Source organism: Tamandua tetradactyla, chromosome 25 (assembly GCF_023851605.1).
Source record: "Tamandua tetradactyla isolate mTamTet1 chromosome 25, mTamTet1.pri, whole genome shotgun sequence".
Taxonomy (NCBI): Eukaryota; Metazoa; Chordata; class Mammalia; order Pilosa; family Myrmecophagidae; genus Tamandua; species Tamandua tetradactyla.
Genome location: NC_135351.1, coordinates 36,662,776 through 36,678,109, shown reverse-complemented (window position 1 = coordinate 36,678,109; position 15,334 = coordinate 36,662,776). Strand labels below are relative to the sequence as shown.

The 15,334-nt window shown below is 42.4% G+C and overlaps 1 protein-coding gene across 1 annotated transcript in view; it reads left to right on the top strand.

The window, feature by feature from the left end:
- Nucleotides 1-15,334, top strand: part of MAP7 (microtubule associated protein 7) — a 197,776-nt gene that overhangs the window by 131,335 nt on the left and 51,107 nt on the right. The window contains exon 3 of the mRNA XM_077144112.1: nt 5,080-5,157. Coding sequence (XP_077000227.1) covers nt 5,080-5,157 — 78 coding nt within the window. The remainder of the gene's footprint in view (nt 1-5,079; nt 5,158-15,334) is intronic.

Sequence of the window (15,334 nt, the reverse complement as noted above, 5' to 3'; positions counted from 1 at the left end):
ACGCAGTGCTGGGCCAGCCCAGATTCACAGGGAAGGGAAATAGACCCCTCCCCTCCACGGGAGGAGGGTCAACGTGTCCACTGCCATCCCTTATCTGCACAGGTGTCAGTGACATTCTAGCACCAGAGTGACTTTTGTGTTGACATCATCACAAAAAAGTGGAATTTTTAACTGAATAGCTCTTTTATTCTGCAATTCAGTATTTTTAATGGCAGATTTTTTAACCAAAACCATTTAGTATGTCACCATCAGTGTGCATCTTATAACTTTATTGATGTTGCATGAATTCTTCACTTCCTCAAATTGGATTCCAAGTGAATAGTGATTCTCATTTCAGCACTGATCTCAAGGCCAGTGGGGAACCGCTGCAGTCTTAAGCACTTGTCTCACTTCTGGTGGTTAATTGACATATCTGTGCAGTATTCTTTCCTCCCTTATTTCTTACATATTGCATTGCCAGGTAGGGTGTAGTCCGTCACATGTGAAGAACAGTGTTCATATGAAATGATGGCATAGAAATCAGGGGGAGACCATGCCACCTCTTGCACTGCTATTTCCTAACTCTGCAACCAAAAGGTGCTTGAAAGGGATAATATAGTTGTGCCCTGCTACATTTTTTGTAAGAGCACCACTTACCATTGACACTCTGAGGATGGGCATGGGCGAGAGGGTACGTGAGGATGAGTGGCTGTATGTGTTTCAATTTGCTAAAGCTGCCAGAATGCAATATACCAGAAATAGGTTGACTTTTTCAATGGGGATTTATTGTGCTACAAATGCACAGTTCTAAGACCATGAAAATGTCCGACTTAAGGCATCAAGAGCAAGATACCTTCCCTGAGGAAAGGCTGCTGGCGTCCAAGGCTCCTCTGTCACATGGGAAGGCATAAGGCATGTCTGCTGGCCCTTCTCTTCTGGTTCTGATTTCAGTGGCTGTCTCCAAAATGTCTCTGGGCGTTTCTTTCTCTCTTAGCTTTTCCTGGGCCATTTTCTTTCTGAGCTCTTTCCCAGTGAGCCCTCTTAAAGGACTCCAATGAGGGATTAAGACCCACCTGGAATGGGCTGGGTCTCATCTCATGGAAAGAACCTAATCAAAAGATCCCAGCCGTCAATAGGTCTGCCCCCCCAGGGATGGATTAAGAGAACCCCTTTGATGGCTTCAAATGATCACAGTGTGTGTATATTTTCCATGTTACTGTTAAAACCCTCTTTTCAAAATTTGGCATGAACTATGACATATTCTTTAAAGTAGGAGAGAAATACTCCATGTGATATAGTATCTGTCATCATAATTCATAAATGATATTTTAAAAGTAATTAAAGCTCTATTTTATAAACTTTCTGTAATGTGGTTATATGGCTATTATGAACAAAGTTGATTTGAAAGTTTTATAATCAAAGTTTTTGAGTGAGTAAACCTCATATTATTTAAGGGGGAAGTATTATTTAAGAGATAACTGTTGAAAGTGTTTCTTTTCATTTCTTTTTTTTTCCAGAGCAGTTGTAGGTTTACAGAAAAATCATCCAGAAAATGCAGGCTTACTGTATGCCCCTCACTCACACAGTTTTCCCAGTTACGATCATTTTGCATTAGTGTGGTACCTTTGTTACAATTGATGAAACATCATCATCATCATCATCATCATCATCATCATCATCATTGTTATTATTATGTTAACTAGAGCCCATGGTTTGCATACACTTTTCTGGGGGGGAGAGGGTGGTGCATGGTCTGTCTGAGAAACGAACCTGAATCTCCTTCACGGAAAGCGAGCATTCTACCGCTGGCCCACCCACGCACCCTATGCTTTGCATTCGAGTTCACTCTTTGTATTGTACGGTTCTAGGTGGTTGTTTTTTATTCTGGTAACCCATATACAACTTAAAATTTCCCTTTTTTCCCACTCCCAAATATACAATTCAGTGGTGTTTACTACATTCACAAAGCGGTGCCTCCATCCCCGTCATCCATCACCAAAACGTTTTCATCACCGCAAGCAGAAGCTGCGCCCCAATTAAGCATTAACTCCCCATTCCTATCCCGGTCCATCCCCTGGTAACCTGCGTCCTAGTTCCTGACTATGAATTTGCATATTCTGCTTATTTCATATCAGTGAGATCATACAGTGTTTGTCCTTTTGTGTCTGGCTCATTTCAGTCAAGATGATGTCTTCAGGGTTCATCCATATTTTCACATGTGTCGGAACATTATTCCTTTTTAGGGCTAACTAACATTCCATTGTGTATATATGCCATATTTTGTTCAGCCGTTCATCTGTTGTTAGAGACTTGGGTTGCTTCCACCTTGCTGTGAATATTATTGCAGCTGTGAGTCCTTGCTTTCAGTTCTTTGGTGTATATACATACAAACGGAATCACCGGGTCATATGGCAATTCTGTAATTAGCTTTCTGAGGAACCGCCAAACTGTTTTCCACAGTGGCTACATTTTGCATTCCCACCAACAGTGAACTGGTGTTCTTATTTATCCACATCCTCTCTAACAGTTATTTTCTATTTTTTTTTTTGATAGTAATCATTCTAGTGGGTGTGAAGTGATATCTCATGGTGGTTTTAATTTGTTTTTCCCTAATGTCTAATGATGTTGAAAATCTTTTCATGTGCTTTTTGGCCATTTGTAGTTCAGAATTTTGCCCATTTTTAAATTAGGTTCTTTCAAGTTTTGTTGTTGCTAAGTTGTAGGGGTTCTTTATTTATTCTGGATATTAAACCCTTATCAGATATGTGTGTTCCAGATATTTTCTTCCATTCTGTTGATTGTCATTTTACTTTCTTGATAAAGTCCTATGGTAACCCAAAAATTTTTAATTTTGATGAAGTCCATTTATCTGTTTTTGTTGTTGTTGCTCCTGCTTTTGGTGCAAAGTCTAAGAAACAATTGTCTCACAAGGTCCTGAGGGTCTTTCCCTGTGTTTTCTTCCAGGAATTTTATAGTTTGGGCTCATATATTTAGGTCTTTGATCCATTTGATTTTTGTATCTGGTGTGAAATAGGGTCCTCTTTTTTTTTTTTTTTGCAAATGGACATCCAGTTCTCCCAGCACCAGTTATTGAAGGGACTATTCTTTCCCCATTGAATAGTTTTTACCACCTTGTCAAAAAATCAGTTGGCCATAGATGTGAGGGTTTATTTTTGAATTCATAACTCAATTCCCTTGATTTCTATGTCTGTCCTTGTAACAGTACCATTCCATTTTGACTATTGTAGTCTTGTTATATATAAAAGTTTTTCTATACAGTATTTAAATCAGAAAGTGTAAGTCCTCAAATCTTGTTCTTCTTTTTCGAGATGGTTTTGGCTATTCAAGTCTCCCTACTCTTCCATATGGATTTAATGATTGATTTTTCCATTTCTGCAAAGAAGGCTGTTGTAATTTTGATTGGGATTACATGTAGAATTGACATTTTAACAATACTTAGTCTTCTAATCCATGAACTTCTAATTTCTTTTTTAACTTTTGTTCTCAGTTCTTTCTTTCTTTTGCTATGACTATCATTTCCTTTCACCAAAACCAGGCAATAGCCCCAAAACCTATAGGTAGCCTTTACTGAAATGCCTGAAGAGTCACATGCCTGTTTTATGACTTTGCCATGGCCAACGAGCCCCTGTGCCCTGACCCTCTTCTCTCTGACCTTGTCTGTTACTGATCTTACTCTACTCCAGTTACTTGAATCTCCCCATTGTTTCAGGAATATATTAATATTCACCCACCTCAGGGCCTTTGCACTTGCTTTCCATTTCCTGGATATTTACACAGGTAGCTCCCTCACTTCCATCAGGTCTTACACATGAAAGTTACTGTCCCAGCAAGACCTCCCTTGACCCCACCCCCCATCTGAAATTTTACGTACCCCCGTCCTTATGTTTCATTGGCCACTTTATTGCTCTCGTTTTCCTTCACATTTATCACTAACATCCTATATATCTCTTTTCTTTTTTAAAAAAATCCTGTATGTTTTACTTATGTATCCTATTGATTACATTTTCGCCAAGCAGAATGTGAATTCCGTGAGGACAGAGATTTTTTCCTCTTTTTACCTGCTGTCTTTTCTGTACTTAGAACAGTGCCTGGCACAGAATGGAAGTTCAGCCTATGCCAAGTGAATGAGCTGCAGGGTCTTCTCACTCACTAAGTGCCTGAAGAACACTATTATAAGCACTGTTCTTATTTAACCCTTACATGATGTCATGGTGGTCCTGTTTTTTATCCTCATTTTACACTTAATAAATAAAACCCACAACATAGCTTGAGACTTGGAGAAGTGGGTAGGTAACTTGGCAAATTTACATAGTGAGTAAATGAGTTAGTGAGAGAATTGGAAGTGAATTCTTTTCTGTCTGACCCCAAAGCTGGGACTCCTAACCTCTAGCTGACAAAGATCTATCCAGTGTAAGTTCATTCAGCTGGAATTCTATTTGTTGTTAAGAAAAATTGCTAAGTAGTGCAACATTGTGAATGTATTAACACCACTACATTGTGTATTTGAAAGTGGTTAATATGGGAAATTTTTTGTTGTACACATGCTAACAAAGCCAGCATGCATAGAACTATACAATACAAAGATGAGCCCTAATGTAAACTATGGCCTGTATTTAATATATATAGTTTATTATATATATATAATAAATAATGTAATAATTATTATTATAATTATAGTGATATTGGTTCATCAATTGTAACAAAAGTACCATGCTAAAATATTAATAGGAAAAAGCATTTTATGGCAGTCCATGAGAACTCTGTACTTTCTGCATAACTTTTCTGTAAACGTACAACTGCTCTACTAAAAAAAAATTTTAATGAAAATAACCAAAAGTCTTCAGCTACCAGAGTGTTTTTAAATAGAGAGAAAAATGCTTGGAAATTCTCAGGAGAAGCATAGCAGACAGTCGTATCATGGCCACCCTAGTTCTGTGTACTAATGGCTGTTGGACCTGTAGTAATTACTCCATTCCCCTGATCTCCTGGCCAGGAGGGTAAATATCGCACATGGTTGTAAATTAAGTCCCTGCCTTCCTCTCACGTCTCACATGACCTCGCGTCTCTGATCTGTTTCAGACCCTCCGCCTGTGCTACGGGTTGACGACCGGCAGCGGCTGGCCCGGGAGCGCCGCGAGGAGCGAGATAAGCAGCTAGGTACGCCACACCCCGTCTTCACTCCCGTTTCATCTTCTAGGTCACTGCTGTTGACCTCTCACCTTTGGGGTGGTGGACATTTAAGCCTGAAAAGTGGGCATCACCTGATAAATGGCCTTCTCCCCTAATGGATTTGCTGCGGTGGGTTGTGAATCAGAAAGACACATAGGCTAAGTTAGCAACAGTAGCCTCCAGCCCAAGATCATTTTTGTGTCTTAGAATGTTGTCCTCAAAGTTTCCCATGGCACTGGAAGGAAGGTGAATGTGATGGATGGCTAGTGGTTTGGCAGATTATATTTTACAGCCTGAAAACTACAAGGGCCAGCGGGCGTTTAGTTGTTTTCTAAGTGAGATTATAAGATGACATGCTGCCCGGGCATGTATTGCCTTTTATGCTAATGATAACATGGCTGCTGAATTTATAGACAGACAGCACCAGGATGCTGTCAGGGAAAGTACAGGTCTGGGTGCTGAGGTGTCCGATTTTGCTCTTGTCCCCTAAGAGAGGTTTGCAACTGCAGTATTTACACACAGGCACCTGGAGAGCTGGGTCATAGGACCAGCCTACCAGGAAGCCGAGTGTGGGACCCTCCAAGATTGAGCAGTCATTGTCTCTGAATCTGGAGTGAGGACCCTGGTGCCAACTCCTCTTTGATGTCCGTTTATGCAAACTTGCTAGAACAGGATCCTCCCTTTATCCACCTTGGAAAGATAAAATTCTTAGTCAGCGTGTCTTAGTGTTTCCAGGTACTTCAGAACTCAGACTTGCTTAGGTTACTAAAAATCTTTCCGCAGGTTCCAGCTTTTCTAAAACTATTGCCTTTGCAAGAGTTATTGTTTCAGTTGTAATACCCAGGGTATTCCAGTCCCTTTCTTTATCCTTATTCTAGAACCTAAGCTTGTGGGATTTCGTGGTAGATGGAATCAAGGGGGTCATCACTTGTCCGTTGGCATCATTCACGTTCTTTTAAAGCAGGCCTGTTTCTATCTCTCACTGTAATGGCCACATGAGGCCATTTCTTTTGCTGCCAAGGTTTTCTTGCATACAAGTTTCATTGACTTGCTGGAAGTGAAACAAGCACTGATTTCTCTGCCTGGAGTTCCCACCCAGACCTGAAGTTCCCTGTCCCTGACAGGTGTCCTGCAAGCAGGTGGGCTCCTGTAGGAGGCAGGATGGTCTCTCCCCTTCCTCTGGAACCCCCTGCAGTGTGGAGGTCTTATTTCTGTGAACTGTACCCACTGCTCCCTAGCTAAGGTTGGTTTGGCAAGAAGACCAATCTCAGAAATAAGGAGAAAGACAGATCTAAGGAAGCAGGGAGAGGCGCCCGGGCTGGCCACTGTTCTGCCATGGCTTCTATTTGCATCTGTTTTTGGACCTTGTGTTTGCTCCACTTACCAACTTGGATTGGGTCTTACTCTATTAAAGGTGTCCTTGGAGTTGACCACGTTGATTCATACCTGCCTACACAGAAGTGGTTGCAATGTCAGGAAACTACTCCTTGATATTCTAAATCCATTTTGAATTAGCTTTTATACATTAACTTATACCTTTCCATTTGAGTTTGTCTTTCAAACCCAAGCAATAGCAGTTTTTTCATGAAAAGCTTATATGTGACGGTCAAACAAAAATGATCTGATTGCATATGTAGAATGGAATGATTTCTAACTGTCGTGTTAATTTCTTTTTTTCTTTAATTAATAAAAAAAAATGATCTGACCTCCTGCTGTAAAGTCATAAAACATAGCTTTGAGCCTGCAAGTTCTCCCTAACACCTGCCATATTATGCTTTGTGTGTTGTGCAGACAGGTTGATTTTCTAAGACGTAACCCATATTTCAGCCCAGGGGGTGGCAGAGCACTTGGTCACAGAACATGGGTTGTTTGTTTAATTCAGAACTTTATTTGCCAGGTCTTGAGTTTAAAAGATGATGAAAGGATGAGTAAGGTAAGCCCCCAGGGCTGCAGCCTAGTGGGGTGGGGGGCAGGTGAGCAGACAGCAGTAGCAGTGTGGTATAAAAATTGTGCTGCGAGAGGGCCATGACAGGTGTTGAGGGAGTGTCAGCTGCCACCTGAGCTTCCTCCTAGAGGAAGACGAGTTTTCCAGGAGGTGGAAGAGCCAGGGGCTGGACAGGGAGGATGCCTGGAAGGCAGAAGGAGGCCTAAGGCTAAGACACCCACATGCTCTTAAGATATGCGCAAAGAACTTTCCCATCATTGCATTACTCTGTTATCACTGCTCGCCTTTTTTTGGTGAACCAGCATAGAATATATATATAGTTTTTGTTAAATGTCAGATTTTCTTAATTCTGATTTCATCTCTTTTTTGTTGTTGAAAATTATAATTTTAAAGAAATGCGGCAATTCAAAATCTCATTATTCTCTTTGCATTAATTTCTTTTTCTGTTTAATTTTTAAAGCACTGCCTTTTTTGCCTTTTTTTTTTACCATTTAAACATCATAGGACCCAGCCTTTAAAGGCTCCCTTGAATCTTATTTTCCTCAGTTTCACCACGTGTACATAAATACATGAATAAACATCTATGCACATGTGTGCACACCCTTATATTTGCAAAAAAGATCTAAACTCCAGCATTTAATTTAAGCTTCATTTTGTTCCCTAAAAGTGATTTCTAAAAAAATCCTCAATAAAGAAGAACTTCAAAAGGCAGACTTAACCATCTACCTGTGTTTTGCAGAAGCTTCGATGGCAGGCAGATGCACAGAGAATGGCTGCTACTTCCTAGGAATCTTCAGGCTGTGCTTAATTTGAACACAGTAAACAGTAATATCAATTGTCATTGAACTTTCAAACTTTTCAGATAAAAAAAATTGGAAAACATCCATAAAATCCAGCAGAGCAACATTCAAAATCATTAGCTGCTGAGATTGATTATCCACTCTTGAATGTAGGTGGAAGTTTACTTGAAATCATTCAAGACTTTTTTTTTAATTTGCCAAGATCAGAAAAGGTCAGAAAATGGAGACTAAAGGTCTGATTGCTTTGTTTGTGGTGATGTGGCATGTTTCTATTGCTTTGCAAATGGGATGGACTTATTAATAGCTTTCTGTGGGTTTAATCTCTGAGTCATGCTTTAATGCTTGTGATAGTAGGATTATGTCAGATGGCCTGCTCTTTCTACACCTGTCCCTAATTCATCACATGACATCAGGCACAATTCTTAACCTGCAGAGCTGTTCTGCACTGGGTTGGGTCTGTGTACTTTTGAAGGCATCATTTTCCTGCCTTAAAAGCTTTGTGCACAGAGGAGCTCCTGACCACACCATACCATCTGATCTTATTCAGGCCACTCCCTCCAACTCCTCTCTCCTGATTTCTGCGTCTCTTTTGCCCTCTCTCTTCTAAGCTTTAATTTTTATTTTTCCTAAAGGAAAAAACTCTTTAGTTCTTATACCTTCAAACTTTACTTCTTTTTTGATGATCCCACATTCCCAGTGCCTCATTGGGCAGTAGGTGCTTCCCTATTTTCTGAAAATCACCTTCTATATAACTAGCTTGATTGATTCATTAATTCTTTCATCATCATCATTTTTTCACTCTAAAATACTGAGTTCTCCTGGTAATTTCTGTATCCCAGTCAATTGTCTCAATATCCTTGTGGGCCCCAAGGAATGAATCCTTTCAGCCATTTTTGATCCGTCTGCGACTGTCCGGGGTGCTGGCTCCTTTCTCACCACCATTCTTGCCTGTTGAATCTTTCTCTTCCCTGGCTCCATCCACCCTTGGCCTCCTTTGTTTGCATTGGGCTGCTTGGAGCTCTGGTGGTCAGCCTGGATTCAGTCTGGTCCTCCAGCTGGGCCTTCAGCGCCCCCATTCCAGACTGTAGATGGAGGTTGACATGGCTCTATCTCCAAATCCATTTAGTCAGCAAGTCTAGCTGACGCTGTCTATGGAGCCATGCCTTTATCGTTGCTTGCTGCCATCATCTGAGTCCAAGCCTTAAGAAGTGTGCATCGTGATGACTGGAACTGCCTCCCAACTGCACTTTGTGTTACCCCAAGGCCAGTCCTTCTCTGCACAGCTCTTTCCCGTCTGAACTTCTATCATCTTATTATATCTTGTGTGACTTTTATCTTTTAGCTCATACTCGAATGCAGTTTTATGCTCTACTGAATTTTTCTTAGGATAATTTTATGTTGCTCCCTGGTTACCTGTATTTTAAGCTGTTAAAAAGAACGACTGGACTCTTGAATTCTTTGTATCCCAATACATGGCACAGTGCTAAGGATAAAACGGATACTTAAATATTTGCTGGCTTTCCTTACTCTAATCTTTAATGAAATCTTAATAATAGGTAGTAAATAATAAACTTATTGAGCACTGACTGTGGCCAAGCAATATTCTAAACACTTCATTGTGGTTGATCACAGTAAAGCAAACAGTGGTTGTGCTTTTTATTGTGTCAGCCTGCAATAATTGCTACTGTAAGAAAATTATTTTTTGGAATTTCATTTACTTTATTTTTTAAATACATGATGATATTTAGCCTAAGGAAGAAACTGAGAGACTCTAGAAAGATGAAATGGAAAGTAAAGCAGACCCTTTATTCTTTCATCTGTGTCAGCTACTGAGCATGTTTTTAGCATGTGCTGGGATCACCAAAATCCGTGTTATAATTGCTCAACGAGCAGTGACACTGCGAAGTAGAGAGAGATCCCTCTGCCTTAGGTCCTGGTGATGGGTTTCATGGCGTGTCAGGAGCCGGGCTGGTAGAATAGTCCCTTCTACCCCCTCATAGAAGTAGGATGCGCAGCTGCTGGGTTTCCTCTCCATTTGGCACTCAGCAGCACAGAGAACGTAAGTGACCAAGTAGATTCTGTCATCTTTTTTTGAGAAATTTTTGTGGTATCTGTCAGTTGTCAGCCTTTGAGTTTGTCAAGACTCATTCTGTCTGTATGATTTGGTGTAAATCTCAGTTATAATTTCTTTTTAAAAAACCGTTATAAGAAGTAGAGCCTATGGAATTTATGCAACCATGTAAATTTTGACTCTAAATAGTTTAAAGCGAAACACCCTTCTTTTTAAAAAAACTATTTCATGTTTTTGTTTGTTTATTTTTGTATGCTGTGTGGTGGGGTCACATTCCATTGTTTTTCCATGTGAGTATCCCATTATTGCAGCACCGTTTGTTGAATTTTTTGTTTGTTTGTTTTTGTTGGTTTCTTTGTTTGTTTGTTTGGGAAGTGTATGAGCCGGGAATCAGACCCATGTTTCCCACATGGCAGGTGAGAATTCTTCCACTGAACTACCCTCGCACCACCCCCCTTATTTCATGTTATTTTAATTCATGTATTCATTCAACTAATATTCAGTGTGTGTTCCTACTGTGCCAAAGAAACTGGAGATATTGAAGTGAAAAAGATAAGTTTTCTAACCTCCTGGAACTTATATTCCAAGTGAGAGCGTCAGGTAATAAACAAACAAACAAAAAATAATTTAAAATCTTTTAGATAAAATTTATGTAGTCTATCAGCAAATACTGTCAACAGTACCATCAAAATATATTCCAGAGGGCGGGCCGCGGTGGCTTAGCGGGCAAAGTGCTTGCCTGCCATGCCGGAGGACCTCGGTTCGATTCCCGGCCCCAGCCCATGTAAAAAACAAACAAACAAACAAAATACAATAAAACAAGAAAATGTTTAAAGATGTTTCCCTTTCTTCCTCCCATCCTTCCTTCCTTCTCTCTGTCTTTCCTTCCCTTCCTTCCTCTCTCTTAAAAAAAAAAAAAAAAAAAAAAAAAAAAAATATATATATATATTCCAGAATATAGGGCAGGCAATTGTGGCACAGTGACAGAGTTCTTGCCTTCTATGCCGGAGACCCGGGTTCCATTCTCGTTGCCTGCCCATGCAAAAAAAAAAAAATATATATATATATATATATATATATATATATTCCAGAATATAGCTGTTGCTTACAACAGCACAGCTGCCACCTGGATCCAAGCCTCCAGAGCCCTTCACCCTATCTGGGCACTGGTGGCCCAGCTGTCCTCCCCCAGTTTCCCCCTTCTTCTCATACAGCCTGTTCTCAACACGGTGGCCAGAGAAATTCAGTTAAAATATGTCCTGCTCCAGACCTCCCAGTGGCTTCTGTCTATTCAGAATCCTACAGTGGCCTGCAGATCTCCCTCGTGCCCTCTCCCCAGCCCACCCTGCTGCAGCCACACGGCCTCCTTGCTGCTCCTTCAGCACACCAGGCCCGCTCCCAACTCGGGGCTATGCTGGGTTGAACAGTGTCTCCCTGGTATTCAGGACGGTGGACCCTGATCTGCGGTGCCCTTTTAAGAAGACGTGACTTGGATGCAGAGAGCATTGCCCTGTGCAGAGGGAGGCCACAAGCCAAGGGATGCCTGAGGCCGCCAGAACCTGGTGGAGACGAGGGAGCATCTTCCCCCAAAACCTCCAGAGGGCACGGCCCTGCCGACTCCTGCTTCGAAACTTCTAGCTTCTGCAACTGTTTTAGACCACCGAGGCTGTAGTGCTTTGTTACGGCAGCCCTAGGAAACCAGTGTGGGGGCCTTTATACCTGCTGCCCCCTGCCCCACCCCACCCCGCAACCGGAATGGTTTCCCATAGCCATCCACAGAGCACCCCATCTCCTTCGAGTCTTCGTTTAAATGTCTCTCCTCATCCACCCAGCCCTCCCTGTCCCCTTTTCTTTCTTTCTTTTTTGCTTTAGTGCTTTCAAAAGTTAGGCCTGTATGTATTTTACTTATTAGTTTTGTCTGTCTGCCTGCTTTAGTTTGTCAACCCATGAGGGAAGGGACATCTGCCCTTCCTTTTGTTTCTGTAGCCCCAGTGCCTAGAACAGTGCCTGGCATATCGTCACTGTCCAGCAGTCCTTTGCTGCATGTTGAAAGAGTGACAAGTCTAGGCATTTTACCATGATTGGAGCTCAATGCAGCCAGTGTATTACAAGTCAGTTAAGATATGACCAAATTCCGGCAAGACCTGTCCTTATGCTAGGTCCATGGGATGAGTCTTAAATTCTTATTCCTAGCCATTTTCTTAGATAGATAAAACAGAATACAGAAGTAGTTGATAGAATAGCTGTGCTGTGGATCTGCTTCCTCTTCATCGGTGCCGTAAAATTAATAGTCTACAGTATGTCAACAAGAAAATCCAGCAGAATATTTAAGGAGTGCTTAGCAGTAATCTACGTTTGGGAGAAACGGGATTTCCCTTTGTCTTAAGTTTGCCAGGTCAGCTATACCAAATACCAGAGATTGATTGGTTTAAACAACAGGAATTTGTTTCCTCAGATTTGGGGACTAGAAATTCAAAATCAAGGTGTGGGCAGAATTATGCTTTCACCGAAGCCTGTAGTGTTCTGGAGTTTGCCAGCCTTCCCCAATCTCTGCCCCCATCACAGGGCACTCTGTTTGCTTCCGTCTCCTACTCCTCCTACTCTGTGCCCCTAATGTCTCTGCTGATAAGGACTCTGGTCTTATTAGGTTAGAGCCCACCTTGACTCATGGTAATAGGGGCTTGGAAGATCCTGTTTACAGATGAGCTCATACCCGCTGGGCTGGGGCTGGAGCATGTCTTTGTGGGGGATGCAGTTTGGTCCATAACATCCCTTTAGGAGATGATGCAGGCTGAGTTTGAAGTGTGCAATAGGATTAATTCTTGTTTAAGGGCCTTGGCACCTAATAAACAGTAAACATTTAATAATTTATTTTTTTCCTAAGACCAAATTTTTTATCTGGATAGAGTCTCATTCCCAAGGAGGGGCTTTCCTGGATTCTCTAAAATCATGAGAGATAATCAAAGAATGCTACGATTGATTGGCATAACTCATTCAGAAAAATTTGTGCTTATAAAATCTGTATTTCATTCATGTTGGGCTCTGTAGCTTACATCAAAGCAGTATAAGAGATCATAGTGCAATATTTTAGAAATAATGAGATACTATACAAAATTGTAATCTTGGATGTTTGTTCAACTTCGATGACATTACATTTGAGATTTTTCTGTCTAGCTCCAAAATATTGATAGGCAAATTGGGATTAATTAGTAAACAATCATGCGGTGCCCCCGCTGGGAGTTGTAAGTGAAGCATCCCCTGATTTCCCACTTCACGTTATTTGATTAGGACAATCATTGTTTTACACCAGGTTTTTTTTGTTTTGTTTTGTTTTTACAGACTGTCCACAAATATATATATATATGACCTCCAGGGAAGCAGTCTTTCTAATCCAAATTTCTGAAGAATTAAACTTTAACACACACGTGACCAGTCTCCACGTTTCCTGAAGTTGTCCCTTGATGAATGAAGTGTACACACAGCTCATCAGGTTGTCGGCGAGGTTGCAGGCAGCCAGGGTATCTGCAGACACGTCCACGGGAGGGGCGGACACGTGAGCACATACCAGAGCAGCTATATCACGCGTAAGGCTCTGGCCTGGGAAGAATAGATGCTTGTTTCCGATGGATTAGGTCATCAGAAGCTGAAGCCTTAAAACAAAATGAGTCATTGCCATTTACCAGCCATTCTTTCTTTCTCCCAAATTTACTTTACCTTTAAGGCTAAAGATAAAAAGATCTTAGGGTCTGACTAGTACGGGGGTTTGGAAATAGATGATGATAGAGCTAGGAGTGACCTGAGATGATCAGGGTCCCCGCATCGGTGGCCAGGTTCCGCTGAGAGGAGGCGGTGGTCATTGGCATTGGTAGGGGCTCCACAGGGGGCCATATCACTTGATGGCCGGTCGTGAGCCCGGTGGTTCCGAGTTTGAATCCCAGCTCACCACTTGTGGTGAGACATCGGGCAGGTTACTTCACTCCTCTGTGTCTCAGACTTCTCATAATAAAAGAAGGTTAATAGCAGGTCTGCCTCATAAAGCGACCGTCAAGACAATACCTGCAAATCACCTGGTGTCAGCACATAACAAGAGCTGAGTACGCCTCACCACGATGATGGTGACGGCAGCAGACGTGACGGTGGCGGGTCCCGGAGCAGCCCGGGTTTTCCGAGATAAGGGGTAGTAGCGGTGGAGGGATGGTGTGCCACCTGGTCCAGCAAAGAGGGGCTGGGGACACCAGCCCGGGGACAGGAGGCCAGCATTCTGGAAGGAGGGATTAAGGTCAAGGCAGCAACAAGTGGTGCCAAAGATGGGCCTTGCTCTGGAGGTTTGGGCAGAACCCCATTTGTTTTAGCAGAAGCTATGCACTCTTCCACCTAGCCCTGAAGATAAGACACCCGGGGACGGAACTGCTTTCTTAGCTCAATTGTCCCTTGGCCTATCAATGGGGAAGGTACTGGATTTTAGCCTTTGCCTTCCACACATGTAAACCGCTGCCCCAACTCCTCAGCCGCCTTAGCCTACTGCTGTGGAAGGGGAGAAAGCAGAGCGGGAAGGTGCCCCAGGGCCAGGGGAGACAGTGTGTGGGGACCCTGCGGGTCTCGCGTCTCCCCAGCAGCTCTCCATGGTGGAGCATCAGATGGAGGACAGTTTAGATGACAAGTTGAGATGGCGTTGGGTTAATGCCAAGGCCCATATGTGGGTCATTTTGCTTGGAAGTCATTCAGTGTCCTTTGACTCTTCAGTTCATTCATTCTTCAGACTTAGGTTATCCATCTGTTAAACTGGATGGTGGGGACCTGGGAAGAACAGGGAAGGCTCATCAGAGCAAGGGTCATTTGACCTAGTGCTTGGAAGATTGCGGGAGTTTGCCAGGTGGGAGGAGGCATTCACACAGACGGTAGCAGGTATAAAGGCACGTGATCCCGCGGCCCATCCTAGGGGCTGGGCAGGGGAACGGGAGGATCTGGCAGAGGTTTCCAATCAGGACTGTGATGTTGGATGTGTCTTATGGGGAAGGAGTCTTGGTGGCCAGCTTGCAGGATGGATCTGGAGGAGAGGTAGAATAGATATCAGAAGAAGTGAGAAAGGGATGAGGGCTTAAATGAAGTGGTAGCAAAGGGATTGGAGAGAAGACACGGAATTGGAGAGAGAGTTCTGGTGTAAAATGAACCAGCAGCTGTGTGGATGTGTTGGGTTAGGGTAGATCATCCAAGACTAATGAGGAAGTAATGAGGAAGAACTGAGGTGTCTAACTTGCCAGACCAGTCGGAGGTCACGAATCTGGAATCAGAATACAGAAGATGAGGCAGGTTCTGGTTTGGGGTAGGGGAAATGTGCACAAGCAAGTT